General features: G+C 45.1%; 1 protein-coding gene across 1 annotated transcript in view; it reads left to right on the top strand.

Moving 5' to 3' along the window:
• The window catches only part of PRR14L (proline rich 14 like), a 70,572-nt gene that overhangs the window by 28,081 nt on the left and 21,806 nt on the right, over positions 1 to 20,685 (top strand). Inside the window, exons 4-7 of the mRNA XM_025400355.1 lie at positions 3,780 to 8,985; positions 16,487 to 16,558; positions 17,811 to 17,982; positions 20,173 to 20,279. Of these exons, the coding sequence (XP_025256140.1) occupies positions 3,780 to 8,985; positions 16,487 to 16,558; positions 17,811 to 17,982; positions 20,173 to 20,279 (5,557 nt within the window). The remainder of the gene's footprint in view (positions 1 to 3,779; positions 8,986 to 16,486; positions 16,559 to 17,810; positions 17,983 to 20,172; positions 20,280 to 20,685) is intronic.

Below are 20,685 nucleotides of genomic sequence, written 5' to 3' on the forward strand. Positions count from 1 at the left end.
GCTCTGTCGCCCAGGCTGGAGTGCAGTGGCCGGATCTCAGCTCACTGCTAGCTCCGCCTCCCGGGTTCACGCCATTCTCCTGCCTCAGCCTCCCGAGTAGCTGGGACTACAGGCGCCCGCCACCTCGCCCGGCTAGTTTTTTTTTTTGTATTTCTTAATAGAGACGGGGTTTCACCGTGTTAGCCAGGATGGTCTCGATCTCCTGACCTCGTGATCCGCCCGTCTCGGCCTCCCAAAGTGCTGGGATTACAGGCTTGAGCCACCGCGCCCGGCCTCCATTAGGCATTCTTGCTGGTTCCTCGCCCTTTCTGCTGTCCTGACTTGCCTCTTTCAACATAATTTTCTGTTAATTTTACAAAACTGATGTCACCAAGTTTATTTGTTTTATCTTGTTTTTCAGAGAGTTCCCTGTAACGGGGCTTGTCTGGGAAGTTTATGTGTAAGAAAGGTGAAATGATATCAGGAACAATGGCAATATTAGTTCCTACTCATTATTGTGAGACTTGCATTCCCACAGTAGTGATTTCCACGAAGACTTATTTAGGAGGGTCACCAGAAATTGGAAGAGCATTGAGGAAATACATTTTGAGGAAGAGGTGAAAGTAGTCAAGGAGGGAAAATCTACCTTATATAATTTGGAGAACTAGATGTTTATTTTTATTTAATTTTATTTATTTTGAGATGGGTTCTCACTCTGTCACCCAGGCTGCAGTGCAGTGGCACGATCTTTGGCTCACTGCAACCTTCGCCTCCATGGTTCAAGTGATTCTCCTGCCTCATCCTCCCAGGTAGCTGGGATTACAGGTGCCTGCCACCATGCACGGCTGATTTTTTTGTATTTTTAGTAGAGACAAGGTTTTACCATGTTGGCCAGGCTGGTCTTAAACTCCTGATCTCAAGTGATCTGCCCACCTGTGCCCCCGAAAGTGCTAGGATTATAGGCGTGAGCCACCACGCCCAGCTGTGTACTTACAAATTCTTGAATCAGGTAGCACCGTCTGCTGTAACAGGGAAAGTGGGCTAGTTTCACAATGATAAGTATTGTGTGTGGATGCAGGATTTTGAGGCTGCCTTTTGTAAATGGTAACTGAAAACCTGTGGCTTGCAGTATATATTTGTTAATCTAGTATTATTTGCTGACTCCAAACATGTTAAAATGCTGTGTCTAGCCTAGTTATTCCATTTTAACTATTCTCAGGTTCAGTAAAATAAAAAAACAGAGCAATGGAAAGGCACCTTTTATATGGCAGGCACTGTCCCACATGACATCTTACATGCATTATTTAGTGTAATCCTCAGTGTAGCACTGAGGTAATTGTACTTTCCCCACCTTCTACAATAGAAGTAACCAAGACTTAGAGTTAAGTATCACAGAGCTGCAGGGCACAGTGACTCACACCCATAATCCCAGCACTTTGAGAGGCTGAGGCGGGAGGATTGCTTGAGCTCAGGAGTTCAGGGCCAGCCTGGGCAACATAACTACCCCTGTTTCTACAAAAAATACAAAAATTAGCCGGACGCGGTGGCGTGTGCCTGTAGTCCCAGCTCCTTGGGAGGCTGAGGTGAGAGGATCACTTGAGCCCAGGAGTTGGAGGCTGCAGTGAGCCATGATGGTACCACTACACTCCAGCCTAGGCAACAAAGCGAGACACTGTCTCAAAAAACAAAAGAAGTATCACAGAGCCATGATTGAAGCTGAGCTGGTCTGGCTTCACAGTCAGGGCTCTTTCTCATAGTAATTGCTGCTCTCAGGACCTATTGAGAAATGGATAGGGAAGCCCTAGAAACTCAGTATTAATAGCATTTGTTTATTTGACCTAACTGTATTCGTTCATTAATTTTATGAACATTCATTAAGTGCTCTTGTGCTTTTATATACCAGGCATTATGCCGAACCATAAGAAAGAGAACAAAACAAGATCCTTACCCTCACAGAGTTTATATTCTAGTAAGAAATAGATTTTAGATTTTTTGTTCTTTTTTTTTTTTTTTGGAACAAGGTCGCTTATTCTGTTACCCAGGCTGGAGTGCAGCAGTGCGTTCACAGCTCGTTGCAGCCTTGCCCTCCTGGGCTCAAGCATCCTCCTGCCTCAGCCTCCCAAGTAGTTGGGACTAAAGGCACTCACCACTATGCTCAGCTGATTTTTTTTTTCTTTTACATTTTTTGTACAGACAGAGTCTCCCTGTGTTGCCCAGGCTGGTTCAAACTTTTGGGCTCAAGCATTCCTCCTGCCTCAGCCTCCCAAAGTGCTGGGATCACTGTTGTGAGGTACTGCACCTAACCAGGAATTAGATTTGTTTTGTTTTGTTTTTTGGTTTTTGAGACAGAGTCTTGCACTGTCACCTAGGCTGGAGTGTAGTGGCATGATCTTGCTCACTGCAACCTCTGCCTCCTGGGTTCAAGCGATTCCGCTGCTTCAGCCTCCCCAGTAGCTGGGATTATAGGCATATGCCACCATGCCCAGCTAATTTTTGTATTTTCAGTAGAGACGGGTTTTTGTTACGTTGGCCAGGCTAGTCTTGAACTCCTAACCTCAAGCAATCCACCCACCTCGGCCTCCCAAAATGCTGGGATTACAGGCATGAGCCACCACGCCTGGCGGATCTTTAAATAGATTTGCATTTTGCTTTTTCTGTTTAATACGAGTGTCCTGTTTTTTATATATATATAAAATCATGTGTATATATACCCATACATATACGCATGTGTATAGTGTGCTAGTCATGGTTCTCTTAGAGGAACAAAACCAATAGATCACCTGAGGTTGAGAGTTTGAGACCAGCCTGGCCAACATGGTGAAACCCCGTCTCTAGTAAAAATAAAAAAAAAGTTATCTGGGCGGGCCGGGCGTGGTGGCTCATGCCTGTAATCCCAGCACTTTGGGAGACCGAGGCAGGCGGATCACCTGAGGTCAGGAGTTCGAGACCAGCCTGGCCAACATGGCAAAACCCCATCTCTACTTAAAGTACAAAAATTAGCCAGGCATGGTGGCAGGCACCTGTAATCCCGGCTACTCAGGAGGCTGAGGCAGGAGAATTGCTTGAACCCAGGAGGAGGAGGTTGCAGCGAGCTAATATCGTTCCACTGTACTCCAGCCTGGGCGACAAGAGCGAGACTCCATCTCAAAAAGAAAAAAATTAGCTGGGTGTGGTTGCGGGCACCTAGAATCCCAGCTACTCAGGAGGCTGAGGCAGGAAAATCGCTTGAGCTGGGAGGCAGAGGTTGCAGTGAGCCGAGATTGCACTACTGTACTCCAGCATGGGCAACAGAGCAAGACTCTATCTGAAAAAAATAAATAAGTAGATAAATAAATAAAGTTTTATGTATAGTTGTTTTTTCCAAGGACTAATTTTATCTATGACATCTAGTTTCAAGTAATGAAAAAATGGTCATCTAGTAAAATAAGCTGTTACTGTGAGTCTGCTTTATTAATGTTTTAAAATGAAAGCCTTTTAAGACTGAATGAGAGTACAACACAGGGACATGTTTCTGTGTTGTATTCAGTTGTCCAGCATTGATTTGTGAACTCTGTATAACTTTCAGCAAGAGGCATTTGTTGAAAATTACCTGTTTCTGCCAGATATAATTTTGGCCCTCTGTTGTATTTTCAGAGAAGAACAAAATCAATGATATAGCATGCTAACTTTCCAGTTTTCTTTTCGAGTTGGGTCTTCTTGTTGCCCTTGGTAGCATAGCTACCAAGTAATAAAATGCATGAAGGTAGACCAAATGATTTTTAATTACTGCATACTAATTTGGATTTATTTCTCTTGTTCAGAAGGAAATGTACAGATTACAGCTGAAACTCTGCTAAAATCCACTGAAGTACAAGGTATGAAGGTCAATGGGACTAAGACGGATAATAATGAAGGACACAAAAATGGCAATGTGAGTAAAGATCTCTCAGCTGGATGCAGCGAATTCCCAGAAGTAGACAAAATCATGAACAGTGATGAGGTTTCAGAAACCAGCACATTAGTTACCCCAGAACCTTTAACCTTTGTGGACCCTGTATTAACAGAAGCAACTCCTAAAGAAAAAGAATGTGAAGAATTAAAAAGTTGTCCTTGGTCGTCATTACCAGGAAGCAGTGCCATTTCTAATGTGGACAATGGGAAGGAAGAGCTGTGTAAACTAAACCTTGTCTGTGAAGCAGATGACAATCACCAAAAGATTCATGGCCACCATAATGAACAACCTAGTTCTACACATGATAGTCCCACAGCCACAAGCCCCTTGAAAGAAAATTCTGGAGTTTCATGTTTCACATCAGACTTGTCTTGTCCAGAGTCCAGAACAATATCTTTAGAAAACTGTGGTTTTGAAGGTGGTGGTTTGCTAAAAAGATCTGCTGAAAAGACAGACAATTGTTATTTTTATAGGGGGGACGATCAAGGGAAGAACTTGGCTTCTAGAGAAGAAAATGAAGAACAGCTTTTGATTCCTAGGAGTGAGAGAGGTGGACCTTTTCTTATTAATGCCAGGGAACCAGAAAAGGAGATTAGTGGTGGTGGTTCTGGTGAAAAAGAGCCTGTTGTTTCCCCAAAGGAAAATATCCACAATGACTGTTGCATTCAAGACAGTCTCCATACAGGGAGCTCTAGTTCATTAATGCCCAATTCTTTTACTGAAGCCACAGAAGTAATGTTAAATAAAAGTGATTTGAAAATTACTTTACACATTCAAGGTAACTTGACAAACCTTGAGGACCATAAAGAAACTTCTACTAATATGAGCCATCCAGGTGGACACTCTGAAGAAAGCAGTTTTTCCTCCTTGATGCAGATTGAAGAGGCAGAACAGACAACCCCCATAGAGTCCAGTATATTAAGTAAATCTTTTTACACTGAAGACTGTAACTCCTTAGTCAGCATCCAGAGAAATCTGGAAAGCAACACCCAGTTAAATGAAGCATCATGTAATGATTTTCTGTTTGAAAGAAAATCCATTGTGAGTTTAATGCCAGAGGATCAGATAAGTCCTGTAAGTGAGGTATTAAAACCCAAGAAAGGTACTGTGCTATTGCCACCATCCCCAGAATTTCATCACAGACCTGAATCAGAAAAAGTTATACAGACCTCACATGATGATATTCCACTTTTAGATGAACAGAGCATAGCCTGTGAGATGAATGAATTTTCTTGTACCAATGAACTGGTTGTAAACAAAGTAGAAAGTGAATGTGTTTTAAATCAACAAGTGTCCCTTAATTCTCAAGACCATGCAAAGTTGCCAACTGACTCTCTACTTCATTTAAACAAAGAGATGCCTTTAGCAACAGGCAGAGATGCCCATCAGAGCCATCATCCTCCATTAGAGGGTGGAGCAGATGTCACTGCTGATATACAAACCATTCCCGTTGAGACAAAAGTGAAAGACATCTCTCCACCAGGTAACCAAACCTGTGGTGCCTCTTCAAACAGTCCCACCTTAAACATCAAACCAGGAAGCCTAGAGAGAAAAAAAGAAATGGCTGATTCAGGAACAAAAGCTCTACATTCCAGGCTTCGCTCAAATAAGAGAGAAGCAGCTGGCTTTCCTCAAGTGGCCTCTGTCATAGAATGTCACAGTATTCAATCTCAGGATATCTCTAACTGTCATTGTGTAAGAAAAAATGCATCCGAAGAAAACATGTGTTCTGCTTGTGCTGCTTTCAAGTCCAGCAAAATCAGCCTGCAAGTTGATAACTCTTTGATAACAAAATATGAAAATGCATTTCAGCACCGTGCTCACCGATGCCGAGGAACAGGACACTCTGTGGAAAAAAGCAGCTGTAAAGTGAGTTATACATCAGGGGAAAGGGAACTTGATGGGAGAGAAACGAATGGCAGCCTTCCAGGAGATAAGATCAGAAACAAAATGACAGCATGCTTGTTAAATAGTGGAATTTCAAACAAAATCATTCACACCTCCAGTAACATCAAACTCAGTGAGGAAGGGCTGGAAGGAAAGGAGCAGGATGTATCCAAAGAAACTGTATTTTGTAAGTATAACATCTCTGATCATGCTATACAAGAACTAAACCAGACTGTAAACATTCCAAGTCCTGAAAAAGTGTTGGACCAGTCTCCTACTGTTATGTTTTCCAGTTTTAAAAACATAAAAGCAGTTGAAACACTCGATCAGAAGGCAGATGAAGTTCTTGATTGTCAGAGTAACCAAAACAGACCAGATGAATGCAAAAGTGAAGGTCAGTCAGCCAACGAGATGCTAGGTAGTGACCACAGAGAGACTGTCACCGAGCCTCACGGGGAGGTAAACGACAACCAAAAGGATCTGCTGGTCAGCTCAGGCAGTAATAACTCACTACCTTGTGGTAGTCCAAAGAAAGGCAATTTGAAAGGAGCCTTTGTCAAGATGTCTGGTTGTGATGAGTCCACAGAAAGTGTGGTAGACATCGTCTACACGGACTGTAGTAATAAGCTTACAGAAGGTGTGCTGGATGTGAAGGCATCTAATCCACTGGATTGTGGTGCAAGGCAAGAGAAACTGGCATTCCAAGAGGACTCAAGGAGTACCTTGTCTCAGAGAGAACTGGATGCTGCACATACAGGAACAACTGGCCAGGACTCAGATTTCCCAGTTACTGCTGCTTCTACAGTGGACTTTCTCAAAATAAAATCATGTGAAGAAAACGTGTGCAAATCTTTAAAAGACTGTGAAATGGAAAAGTGTTCAGACTCTTGTGCCCATGAGATGGAGTCTGTTGCAGATCATGAACCAAATAAAAGAATATTGGGCAGAGTAAATGTGTCTTTAAGCGATACCCATTATGGACAGCAACATAAAGGAACGTCTCTCAGAGAAACACAAGAAATGACTGAAGGATCAAGACTAGAACTAAACTCTGAGTTTGGCAAAGAAAGTACCTTTGGAATTTCCTCAAAAGAGTTGATGTCTTGCCATGATGTAAGCTCTGTTTCCCTAAGAAGCCTGAAGTCAGTTAAAATAATGCCTTCTCAAGAAAATTCAGAAACTAATTTTAACAGTGAAGAAACTGACCTGAAAAATCTTTGTAAACCAAATGATGGTGAAATGCTTTGTGAAAATGTAAAGGACTGCACAGTCCTTCCTGAGATGAAGGAAAGAGTATCAAGAGATAGGAGTAATTCTAGTGACAGAGACAGCATATGTACCTGTGTGGAAAAGAATGCTTGTAAAGCTTGCCACCTTCACGAGAATTTCTCTGACAGGCATTTGCCTTTGACAGTGAAAACAGAAATTAAAGTGAAAGAAGAAACCGAAGAGCATCAGAGGGGACTACTGGGTGACTTAACTGTTGGGGAGCAATCTGAGGAGATGGTTACCAGAGAAGCTGGCAATGGCGATCATGTGAGCAACATCTCTCAGACCCATGTTACATGCCAGAGGATACTTAATCATGCTGAAAAACAGCAGAGCCCTGAGGTTTTGGACTACATGTTGCAGAAAGAAGAGGAATATATACATCAACAAAAGGCACATACAGTATCGGAACAATGCATATCATCTAGTCTGTTTTTAGATGATGCACAAAATAAGAACCAAGCCAAGGTTGGCAAAGATAAGTCCACCATGATGAATGAAATCACCCTAGCAAAGCTGGCCAAGGACAATACTGTGGCACAGACTCAGAAGTTAGAAGACCAGAAGAAGGAAAGTTTACATCATCCATTAAAGAAGGACATTGAGTCATGCACAAGTCCTTGCCTTCTTGGTGCCCCTCGGAAAGCAGAGGACCCCTCCTCTGCTGGGTGTGATCAAATACATGGTGCCTTTGTGAAGAAAGGAATGCTTCCCTTAAAGAAGCAGCCCCATCGAACTTGTAAGAAAGTTTCCTATCAGGAGCAAACCATTGTGGGGAGAAAAATAGGTAAAATCAGAAGTTCTGCCTTTTTAAAGAGTTCCTCCAATGCCGTCCCCACAAAAGCGCACAGACTTCTCAGTATGTGCACTCTGTCTGCACCTACACGATTAGAACCTGAAACAGCAGCTACCAAGAGCTTGATTAGTCACATACCAAAGCAGACAGCTACACCGTGCCATCCCTTGAGGAGCCTGAATTTTAGGAAGACTACCAAAGAATCAGCCTTACTAAACAAGCTGTCCATCCTTGCCTCCAAACTGGCCCCAGCCATGAAGACTCAGAAACTAAGATACCGACGGAGTTCCTCTGAACTTCTTCCAATGGCTAAAAGCTACAAGCGCCTCAGATATAAAAGGCTCCTGGATGGATTTTCATCCAACACAGAACAGCTGAATCCATATTTGGCAGCTAGTGGATGGGATAAGAGGCCTAACAGTAAGCCCGTGGCACTTTATTCTCTCGAATCCATCAAGATGACCTTCATAGATTTGAGCAACAAGATGCCGTCCCTGCTGTTTGGTTCTGAAATCTTCCCAGTATCCTTTCATGTAAAATCATCCAGCTCAGATTGCACGACTGAGTCCTCAAGGACTTTTCCTGAGCACTGTGCTCCGGCAAGGCTTGCCTTAGGAGAGGCCCTCCAGTGCCCGTCTCAACCTCCCAAGTGGACCTTTTCTTTCTTCCTGTCCCACGGTTGCCCTGGGATGGCCACATTCAGGGAAGACACTGGCCTCCATAGTCAGACCCACACTCAGGCTCCTCCCCAGCCTCCAGCTCCTCTCCAAGACTATGGAGGCACTGCCATAGTCCAGACCAGAGCAGACTGCTCTGTCCTTGGCCTTCACACACTTCTAGCACTTTGTTCCCCAGGATGTTACCGAATCTGGACAAAAAAACGGAGCTTCTCCAGCCACATGCCTACCATGCAGAGGCTCTTCATGACCCAGTTTACACAGGGCTTGAAAGGGTTACGGTCTCCAGCCTCCATAGCGGACAAGGTCTTCTGTTCTCTGCCCTACTCGGTGGGCAGAGTCCTATCCATTTGGAGCCAGCATGGGCCTTCTGCCTGCTCCTTCGAAATCTCTTCTCTTCATTCCACTCACTGCAAGCGGCAACCAAGTCTGGGTACCACAAGCAGGTAAAATCTGTCCGCTATTCTTTACAAATGTCCCATATTTGCTTCCTGTCACTGGGGAGATGAGAGGGGAACTGCCGAAAGTGCAAGGCTGTTTAGTCCTCTTGGGACTGCATTTTCTATTTACCTTGCCAAATATCTGCCGAGAAAATCCAACAGTAATTCTTAAGCATAGGACCCCCCCCACGCCCTGCTCCATTTTCTTGTAGAACCTACTTCTGTATTTCACACCATTCTTTTTTCTGTCCATTTCATTCCTCAAACCATCAAGTCTGTTGAATCTTCTGTTTTTTTTTAATGAGACAGAGATTCGCTCTTGTCACCCAGGATGGAGTGCAATGGTGCAATCTAGGCTCCCTGCAACCTCCACCTCCCAGGTTCAAGTGATTCTCCTCCCTCAGCCTACTGAGTAGCTGGGATTACAGACATGTACCACTATACCCAGCTAAGTTTTTGTATTTTTTAGTAGAGACGGGGTTTTTCCATGTGGGTCAGGCTGGTCTCGAACTCCTGACCTCAGGTGATCCGCCCGCCTCAGCCTCCCAAAGTGCTGGAATTATATGCATGAGCCACCGCAAGCAGCTTGCTTTTTTTTTTTTAATTTTAATTTTTATTTTTATTTTTGAGACAGAGTTTCATTCTTGTCACCCAGGCTGGAATACAGTGGCGCAATCTTGGCTCACCACGACCTCTGATTACATGCGTGAGCCATTGCAACCAGCCTGCTTTTTTTTCTTTGAGATGGAGTTTGACTCTGTCGCCCTGGCTGGAGTGCTGTGGCGTGATCTCGGCTCACTGCAAGCTCTGCCTCCCGGGTTCACGCCATTCTCCTGCCTCAGCCTCCCAAGTAGCTGGTAGTACAGGCGCCCGCCACCACGCCCGGCTATATATATATATATATATTTTTTTTTTGAGACAGAGTCTCATTCTTGTCACCCAGGCTGGAATGCAGTGGTGCAATCTTGGCTCACCGTGACCTCTGCCTCCCGGGTTCAAGTGATTCTCCTGCCTTAGCCTCCTGAGTAGCTGGGATTACAGGCGCCTGCCACCACGCCTGGCTAATTTTTTATTTTTATTAGAGACGGGGTTTCACCATCTTGGCCAGGCTGGTCTCGAACTCCTGACATCTGGTGAGCCTCTCACCTTGGCCTCCCAAAGTGCTGAGATTACAGGTGCTAGCCACCACGCCCAGCTGAATCTTTTCTACTCTTGCATCCACCTTGCAGAAAACAAACACCCATTACAAGTGAAAGACTATAAATAGTAACACATAATCGCTTGTAACATTATCTCCTTCACAAAGCATTAAACAACCAGCACCTAACTCTGTTTGATATATAGAGGACGCAAAATAAATATATTTTTAGTTAATGAATAAATTACATAGGTATCACCAGATCTGGTTTATGAACCCCTGCCTTTCTTTTGGCAATGTAGAGGCTTCAAAAATTGGCATTTACCTACTTCAGTTTTAGGATTTATAGAACTTAAAGTGAACTGGGAAGGAGTTCTTGTGGTGTGATCATTGAGAATAGTTGGAAATAGTTTCATCAATATCATGGTACCTTCCAACTGAAAATAGAGAAAAAAAAGAGAAGAAAAAGTCTAGAGTTAAACTACTCAGCTTAAAAATCCCTGGCCGGGTGTGGTGGCTCATATCTGTAATCCCAGCACTTTGGGAGGCCGAGGCGGGCGGATCACGAGGTCAGGAGAACAAGACCATCCTGGCTAACGCAGTGAAACCCTGTCTCTATTAAAAATACAAAAAATTAGATGGACGTGGCAGCAGGCACCTGTTGTCCCAGCTACTTGGGAGGCTGAGGCAGGAGAATGGCGTGAACCCGGGAGGCAGAGATTGCAGTGAGCCGAGATCACGCCATTGCACTCCAGCCTGGGCGACAGAACGAGACTCTGTCTCAAAAAAAAAAAAAAAAAAAAGAATCCCTAAAAAGCTGCTATAGACATGATAGATAAATCCTCCTCTTTGTAATTATTTAAGTAAACAAAATACTTTTTAATTTGCCCTTACTATTGATTGCTATAGTTGAAAGATTAGACATCAAAAAGCCTTAATATTCCAAATAACTTAGGAGGGCCTTGTTCATTGTGTGTCTCTAACATAGAATCATTGTTTGTCAATAAAGTGGGCTGGTTCAGGTGGGATGCAGTTGTTCATGCCTGTAAGCCTAGCACTTTGGGAGGCCAAGGCAGGTGGATCTCTTTAGTCCAAGAGTTTGAGACCAGCCTGGGAAACATGGCAAAACTTTGTCTCTGCAAAAAAATACAAAAATTAGTCAGGCATAGTGGCGTTTGCCTGTAGTCCCAGCTACTCAGAGGCTGAGTCAGGAGGATCCCTTGAACCCAGGAGGCGGGGGTTGCAGTGAGCCGAGATCACGCCACTGCACTCTAGCCTGGGCAACAGAGCAGAATTCCGTCTCCAAAAAAAAAAAAAAAATACGCCAGGCGTGTGGTGGCTCATGCCTATAATCCCAGTACTTTGGGAGGCCAAGGTGGGCGGATCAACTGAGGTCAGAAGTTCGAGACTAGCCTGACCAACATGGAGAAACCCCGTCTCTACTAAAAGTACAAAATTAGCCGAGCGTGGTGGCGGATGCCTGAAATCCCAGCTACTCTGGAGGTTGAGGCAGGAGAATCGCTTTAACCTGGGAGGTGGAGGTTGTGCTGAGCCAAGATCACACCATTGCCCTCCAGCCTGGGCAACAAGAGCGAAACTCTGTCTCAAAAAATAAAAAAATAAATCCCATCTCTATTAAAAGTACAAAAATTAGCCAAATGTAGTGGTGCATGCCCATAATCCCTGCTACTCAGAGGCCAAGGCACAAGAATCAGCAGAGGTTGCAGTGAGCCGAGATCTTGCCACTATATTCCAGCCTGGGCGGCAAAGTGAGACTGTGTCTCAAAAAGCAAATTTCAACAACAAAGCTGCTGGTGGCCAGGTGAGGTGGCTTATGCCTATATTCCCAGCACTTTGGGAGGCTGAGGTGGACGAATCAACTGAGGTCAGGAGTTCAAGATCAGGCTAGCCAACATGGTGAAACCTTGCCTCTACTAAAAATATGAAAATTATCCGGATGTGGTGGTTCATGCCTGTAATCCCAGCTACTCAGGAGGCTGAGGCAGGAGAATTGCTTGAACCTGGGAAGCAGAAGTTACGGTTAGCCAAGTTTGCACGACTGCACTCCAGCCTGGGCAACAGAGTGAGACTCTGTCTCAAAAATAAATAAATAAATAAACAACAAAGCTGCTGGTTCATATTGTGTAGTTCCCTGAGCATCTTAGCAGAAAACTGAATAAATAGAAGTGTCAGAAAAAAAAAAACCCGGAACATGAACATTACTGACTAAAATTAAAAGATGAATTGCTGTTACAAGTACATGTCCTACAGTTTTTTGTTGTTGTTGTTGTTGTTTTCCTGAGATGGAGGTTCGCTCTTGTTGCCAGGCTGGAGTGCAGTGGCGCAATCTTGGCTCACCACAACCTCTGCCTCCGAGATTCAAGTGATTCTCCCGCACCAGCCTCCCAAGTAGCTGGAATTGCAGGCCACCACGTCCACCTAATTTTGTATTTATGGGGTTTCTCGATGTTGGTCAGGCTGATCTTGAACTCCTGACCTCAAGTTATCTGCCCGCCCAGCCTCCCAAAGTGCTGGGATTACAGGCGTGAGCCACCATGCCTGGCCTTTATAGTTATTTTTTAAAGTTCACTTATTATGCCGAGGCGCGGTGGCTCATGCCTGTAATCTCAGCACTTTGGGAGGCTGAGGCAGGCGGATCACAAGGTCAGGAAATCGAGACCATCCTGGCTAACATGATGAAACCCTGTCTCTACTAAAAAAAATACAAAAAAAATTAGCCCAGCGTGGTGGCAGGCGCCTGTAGTCCCAGCTACTCAGGAGGCTGAGTCAGGAGAATGGCATCAACCTGGGAGGCGGAGCTTGCAGTGAGCCGAGATCGCGCCACTGCACTCCAGCCTGGGCGACAGAGCGAGACTCCGTCTCAAAAAAAAAAAAAACAGTTCACTTATCATAAGACAACCATGAAAATACATTAGAGTGACTCATGTTGTTTTAAATGCTAGTGTACTGCTTTTATTGTCTACTTTGTTGATATGCCTCTAAAACCTCATAATTGCTCTGCTATGTATTTTTCTTTTCTTTGTTTCTTTTTTCTTTTTTTTTTGAGACAGAGTTTCACTCTTGTCTCCCAGGCTTTAAATTGTGTTACTTCTGGCCAGGTGCAAAGGCTCACACCTGTCATGCCAGCACTTTGGGAGGCTGAGTCAAGTGGAACATGAGATCAGGAGATGGAGACCATCCTGGCTAACATGGTGAAACCCCGTCTCTACTAAAAATACAAAAATTAGCCGGGCGTGGTGGCACACACCAATAGTCCCATCTACTCAGGAGGCTGAGGCAGGAGAATCATTTGAACCCAGGAAGTGGAGGTTGCAGTGAGCCAAGATCACGCCACTGCACTCCAGCCTGGGTGACAGAGCAAGACTGTATCCCCCAAAAATGCTACTTTCTCCAAACTATGTCTGTTCCTGAGGTTAGGATAGATGGTAGTTACTCTTTTCCCCCTGTGGAGGTGTAAACTTTTTGCCCCTTTTCGTCTTCCAGCGCTCTTCCTTTCCCACCTGATGTTTCTGTTTCCTGGTGTTGAAAATTTTCTCTGTTTCCCTCCCTATTTCTAGCTTTTTATTTTATTTTACTTTATTTTATTTAAATTCAAATGGAAGGTGGAGGGGGTGGTATTTATGGGTACTTCTCATTGGCTCTAAAAATGCCTTAACACCATGTGCCTGGGCATAGAGTTTAGAAGTTTAGCTGTTTTGGCCGGGCGCGGTGGCTCAAGCCTGTAATCCCAGCACTTTGGGAGGCCGAGACGGGCGGATCACGAGGTCAGGAGATCGAGACCATCCTGGCTAACATGGTGAAACCCCGTCTCTACTAAAAAATACAAAAAACTAGCCGGGCGAGGTGGCGGGCGCCTGTAGTCCCAGCTACTCGGGAGGCTGAGGCAGGAGAATGGCGTGAACCCGGGAGGCGGAGCTTGCAGTGAGCTGAGATCCAGCCACTGCACTCCAGCCTGGGCGACAGAGCAAGGACTCCGTCTCAAAAAAATAAATAAATAAAATAAAATAAAATAAAATAAAATAAAAAAGGAAGTTTGCTGTTTTTCTTTTCTTTCTTTTTTTTTTTTTTGAGGCAGAGTTGCACTTTTGCAGTGTGAAACTCTTGTCTCCCAGGCTGAAGTGCAGTGGTGCGATCCCAGCTCACTGCAACCTCTGCCTCCTGGGTTTAAGTGATTTTCCTGCCTCAGCCTCCTGAATAGCTGGGATTACAGGCATGCACCATCACGCCCGGCTAATTTTGTATTCTTTGTAGAGACAGGGTTTCACCAGATTGGCCAGGCTGGTCTCAAACTCTTGACCTCAGGTGATCCACCCACCTCAGCCTCCCAGAGTACTGGAATTACAGGTTTGAGTCACCGTGCCTGGCCAGAATTTTGCTGTTTTTCTAAACAAGCTTAGAAATGGTTTCTAGCGGGCCGAGCACAGTGGCTCATGCCTATAATGTCAACACTTTGGGACACTGAGGTAAGCAGATCACAAGGTCAGGAGTTGGAAACCAGCCTGACCAATATGGTGAAACCCCGTGTCTACGAAAAATACAAAAATTAGTCCAGTGTCGTGGCGGGTGCCTGTAGTCCCAGCTATTCGAGAGGCTGAAGCAGGAGAATCCCTTGAACCCGCGAGGTGGAGGTTGCAGTGAGTTGAGATCATGCCACTGCACTCCAGCTTGGGTGTCAAAGTGAGACTCCATCTCAAAAAAAAAAAAAAAGTTATAAAGAAATTAACTTTTAATAGGTTTTTTTTGTTGTTTTTGTTTTTTGTGAGATGGAGTCTTGCTCTGTCTTCCATATTAGAGTGCAGTGGTGTGATCTCGGCTCACTGCAACCTCTGCCTCCCGAGTTCAAGCAATTCTCCTGCCTCACCCTCCCAAGTAGTTGAGATTACAGGCACGTGCCATCATGCCCAGCTAGTTTTTGTATTTTTGTAGAGACGGGGTTTCATCATGTTGGCCAGGCTGGTCTTGAACTCCTGACCTCATGTGATCCACCTGCCTCGGCCTCCCCAAAGTGCTGGGATTACAGGCGTGAGCCACCACGGCCGGCCAATAGTTTTCTTCTATATAGCTATGTTGTTTTGTTTAGTTTGGTTTTTGAGACACAGTCTCCCTCTGTCGCCCAGGTTGGAATGCAGTGGTATAATCTCAGCTTACTACAGCCTCTACCTTCCGCATTCAAGCGATTCTCCTGCCTCAGCCTCCTGAGTAGCGAGGATTACAGGCACCCACCACCACACCCAGCTAATTTTTGTACTTTTAGTAGAGATGGGGTTTTGCCATGTTGGCCAGGCTGGTCTTAAACTCCTTGCCTCAAGTGATCTGCCCACCTCAGCCTCCCAAAATGCTGGGATTAGAAGTGTGAGCCACTGTGCCCGGCTGTGTAGCTATATTTTATGTGTAACTTGGCTTTAAAGAAAATAATTGGGACGGGCGCAGTGGCTTGTGCTTGTAATCCCAGCACTTTGGGAGGCCGAGGCGGGCAGATCACAAAGTCAGGAGTTCGAGACCAGCCTGGCCAATATGGTGAAAACCCATCTCTACTAAAAATACAAAAATTACCTGGGCATGTTGGCACACTCCTATAGTCCCAGCTACTCGGGAGGCTGAGGCAGAAGAATCTCTTGAACCCGGGAGGAAGAGCTTGCAGTGAGCCAGAATTGCACCATTGCACTCCAGCCTGGGCAACAGAGCGAGACTCAGTCTCAAAAAAAGAAAAAGAAAAAGAAAATAATTGGTTTCTCTCTAATATTTTGTAAGGTTGTAGAAACTGGCAGATTTTATTTTAATAGAGTCAGTACACAACTGAGTGGTATAATATATTCTTTAAATTTTTATTTATTTATTTTTATTTAGAGATGGGGTCTTGCCCTGTCACTCAGGCTGAAGTGCAGTGGTGCAGTCTTGGATTACTTCGGTCTTGACCTTCTGGGCTCAAGTAGTCTTCTCACCCCAGCCCCCTGAGTAGCTGGTACCACAGGTGCACTCCACCACCCCTGGGTAATTTTTGTATTTTTTGTGGAGACAAGGTCTCGCCGTGTTGCTCAAGCTGATCTTGAACTCCTAGGCTAAAGCGATCTGCCCACCTCAGCCACCTTGCCCAGCCACTGTTCTTTATTTCTGTCTCCGCTTTCTTTCCATTTAAGTTAGAAAATAATCTTCCTGTCAATCTGCCTCCATTCCAGTGATGCGCACATAAATGTAACTCTCCTGGTTGGGAAGCTTTCCTCTTTCTGGGTAACTGACATTTCTTGTCTTCTTGGGGCTATCATGTGCTAATACCCACAATAACGTCAAAACCTTTCCTGTTATCCCACTGCCCTTACCTGTTGCTTTTGTACTTTTGCTTTACTTTAGCCACACCATGTTACCATATGTGCCTCTTCCAGGCATGGAAGCTACATATAACACCAGCGGCAGTCAAACAAGGTGAGCACATGAGGCTCAGTGCGTGTGCACATGTGTGTGTGTAAGAGAGTGCATGCATAGGTAGCATGGATCATCTGTGGCATGACTTTGATCTCTTGTCCTTGTAAACTTGATCTGTGTTTCTCAGATAAACATCTCTGAGATTGAAATCTGTTCTATTACAAGCAGCAACTAGGAATTTGTAATCAATACCATTTGTTTAAAAAAAAAAAAAAAATTGAAAATCACTAACCAGCTTATTGTACCAGAAGTCACCTCTCAAGCTACTTCATGTTTTATAGCCAACTTCAGTCCCTGGACAGGGTTGATCTCATCTGAGCACTCTTCATTTGTGTGGTTTACCAGATACCTTCCTCACCCAAAAATTCTGTTCCTTTTTACAGTTTTCCTTATAAAACTCCATAGCAATAAAATGGATTACACATTCTTGTAATTTTTTTACATACGTGGTACAGGCTATGTCTGGAAGTGACTAGAAAGCAGGTTGACTGAATATATCATTCCTGGAAAGAAAGAAAAAGTATTGAGGCCTAGATGTTAAGAAGTTGAGGCGAGTTTGAATTTTGGTCGGGCGCGGTGGCTCAAGCCTGTAATCCCAGCACTTTGGGAGGCCGAGACGGGTGGATCACGAGGTCAGAAGATCGAGACCATCCTGGCGAACACGGTGAAACCCCGTCTCTACTAAAAAATACAAAAAACTAGCCGGGCGAGATGGCGGGCGCCTGTAGTCCCAGTTACTTGGGAGGCTGAGGCAGGAGAATGGCGTAAACCCGGGAGGCGGAGCTTGCAGTGAGCTGAGATCCGGCCACTGTACTCCAGCCCGGGCGACAGAGCGAGACTCCGTCTCACAAAAAAAAAAAAAAAAAAAGAAGTTGAGGCTGGGTGTAGTGGCTCATGCCTGTAATCCCAGCACTTTGGGAGACCTGGGCAGGCGGATCACCTAAGGTCAGGAGATCGAGACCATCCTGACCAACATGGAGAAACTCTGTCTCTACTAAAAGTACAGAATTAGCTAGGAGTGATGGCACATGCCTGTAATCTCAGCTACTTGCGGGTGCTGAGGCAGGAGAATCGCTTGAACCTGGGAGGCAGAGACTGGCTGCATTGAGCCAAGATTGCACCATTGCATTCCAACCTGGGCAACAAGAGCGAAGCTCCGCCTCAAAAAAAAAAAAAAGAAGAAGTTGAATGTGCTGGAAGTAGAAAGGGAACCTCTCTCATATCTTTCTTCTCTTTCTCTTCATGGTGCTAGGCTGGAGCCTCCATTCCCTGCCTTGGTACCAAAGTCTTGCTTGGTAGCAGAATCAGCTGTCAGCAAGCTCCTGCTTTCAGCCTCTGAGTTCCAGGTTCCTGGATTGGATGAGCTGGATGGTGTGAAAGCAGCATGCCCCTGCCCACAGAGCAGCCCTCCAGAACAGAAAGAGGTAAGTGTAAAGTGCTGGTGGGGTCAGGTGATGGTGGCCATTGTCAACTCACATCACATGGTAACTACAGACTGGCCTCTGAGTATCTTTACATACCACCTTTAGTGTCAGCCGAGTCCTGGAGAGTACTAAGCCAGGAGTTTTTCTCTTTGCCAATAAAGGACACAGCGGACTTTTTAATCTGCACTGTTTTCCAGATACTTTTTTCTTGCCAACAGCATGTAACTGTTTAGAGAATTGGACCAAAGAGCTGCTTTGTGCATTCAAAGAGATGAGTGGATGGTGATGATGTTCAATTTTGCAACCTCTGTTGTCTTCGATAGTTGCAAACTTTCATGTTGACAGTTCAATATCTGAACTGAATGTACGATTCTTGTTTTGATGATATGAAGGGAGTAGTTGCTTAAAACACAGCAGGGACCGGGCACAGTGGCTCACGCCTGTAATCTCAGCACTTTGGGAGGCTGAGGTGGGTGGATCGCTTGAGTCCAGGAGTTCAATAGAAGCCTGGGCAACCTGGCGAAACCGTGTCTCTACAAAAAATACAAAAATTAGCTGACCGTGGTGGTGCACACTTGTAGTCCCAGTTACTTGGGAGGCTGAGGAGGGAGAATTGCTTGAGCCCAGTAGGTGGAGGTTGCAGCAATGAGCCCCGATTGCATCACTGCACTCCAGCCTAAGTGACAGAGTGAAATCCCATCTTTAAAAAAAAAAAAAGGCCGGGCACGGTGGCTCAAGCCTGTAATCCCCTCAGCACTTTGGGAGGCCGAGACCATCCCGGCTAACCTGGTGAAACCCTGTCTCTACTAAAAAATACAAAAAAAAACTAGCTGGCCGGGCACAGTGGCTCAAGCCTGTAATCCCAGCACTTTGGGAGGCCAAGATGGGCGGATCACGAGGTCAGGAGATCGAGACCATCCTGGCTAACAGCGAAACCCCGTCTCTACTAAAAAATACAAAAAAAAAAAAACTAGCTGGGCGAGGTGGCGGGCGCCTGTAGTCCCAGCTACTCGGGAGGCTCAGGCAGGAGAATGGCGTAAACCTGGGAGGCGGAGCTTGCAGTGAGCTGAGATCCGGCCACTGCACTCCAGCCTGGGCGACAGGGCGAGACTCTGTCTCAAAAAAAAAAAAAAAAAATGCCGGGCACAGTGGCTTGTGCCTGTGATCCCAACACTTTGGGAGGCTGAGGTGGGTGGATCACCTGGGGTAAGGAGTTCGGGACCAACCTGGCCCGCATGGTGAAACCCCATCTCTACTAAAATTACAAAAATTAGCCAAATGTGGTGGTACATGCCTGTAATCCCAGCTACTCTGGAGGCTGAGGCGGTAGAATCACTTGAACCCAGGAGGTGGAGGTTGTAGTGAGCCTGGATTGTGCCACTGCACTCCAGCCTGGGCGACAGAGTGAGACTGTGTCTCAAAAAATAAATAAGGCCAGATGCGGTGGCTCACATCTGTAATCCTAGCACTTTGGGAGGCCGAGGTGGGCAGATCACCTGAGGTTGGGAGTTTGAGACCAGCCTGACCAACATGGAGAAACCCTGTCTCTACGAAAAATAAAAAATTAGCTGGGCGCGGTGGCACATGCCTGTAATTCCAGCTACTCAGGAGGCTGAGGCAGAAGAATCACTTGAACCCAGGAGTCAGAGGTTGCAGTGAACCAAGACCATGTCATTGCACTTCAGCCTGGCAACAAGAGCAAAACTCTTGTCTTAAAAAATAAATAATAAAATTAAAAACCAGCAGGAATAGGAGTGGGAGCTTTGTCATAAACTACTTACTAGAATCATCTCTAAAGTGAGGTAGCAATGTCTTTAAGTGCCAAGCCAAGGGACTTTATATTTTAAAATGTCTTACAATATGCCAGGGGTGATGGCATGCACCTATAGTCCTAGCTACCACAGAGGCTGAGGCAAAAGGATCACTTGAGCCCAGGAGTTCCTGAGCAGCCTGAGCAATATAGCAAGACCCCATCTAAAAGTAAACATTGCCAGTTACGGTGGCTTATGCTTGTAAATCCAGTGCTTTGGGAGGCCAAGGCAGGATGATCATTTGAGTTCAGGAGTTCAAGGCTGCAGTGAGCTATGATTGCACCACTGGGCCACAGAGTGAGACCTTGTCTCAAAAAATACATAAATAAATAAAATGTCTTAAAACGTGACCATCTTTCTTCTTAATCCTTAAAAATAGGCTGAGCCAGAGAAGAGGCCAAAGAAAGTCTCACAGATTCGCATCCGGAAAACCATTCCTAGACCAGATCCTAATCTTACCCCCATGGGCCTTCCTCGACCCAAAAGGTGAGCTCCTTCTCTATTACAAGCTAGGTTCACTTTTTTGGAAAATTGTTGGTCATAATATAATTACCCTTTAAATGGTCCTATACTCTGAGAGCCATTTATTACATTTCTAGGAATTTACCCTAAAGAATTAATTAGTACTGTCGCTAGATATTTATATGCAAGGACATTTTAATATATTGCGTACATAATCTTAATCCTCCAGTGTTGCGATGAGGAACCTGTGTTAGGTTGTGGCATTGATCCTGGCACATGTGGTTTCTGTCTGTCACAGGATTTACCCAACCCCAGAGCTCAAGCTCCTAAATACTCTGCACTAAACTGGAAAAGGACCTAAAAGTCCTGAGTTTAGTTTTTCTTAAAAAAGATCTCCAGACTTATATTTTCTTCTGATCGATTTTGCTCC

Source organism: Theropithecus gelada, chromosome 10 (assembly GCF_003255815.1).
Source record: "Theropithecus gelada isolate Dixy chromosome 10, Tgel_1.0, whole genome shotgun sequence".
Taxonomy (NCBI): Eukaryota; Metazoa; Chordata; class Mammalia; order Primates; family Cercopithecidae; genus Theropithecus; species Theropithecus gelada.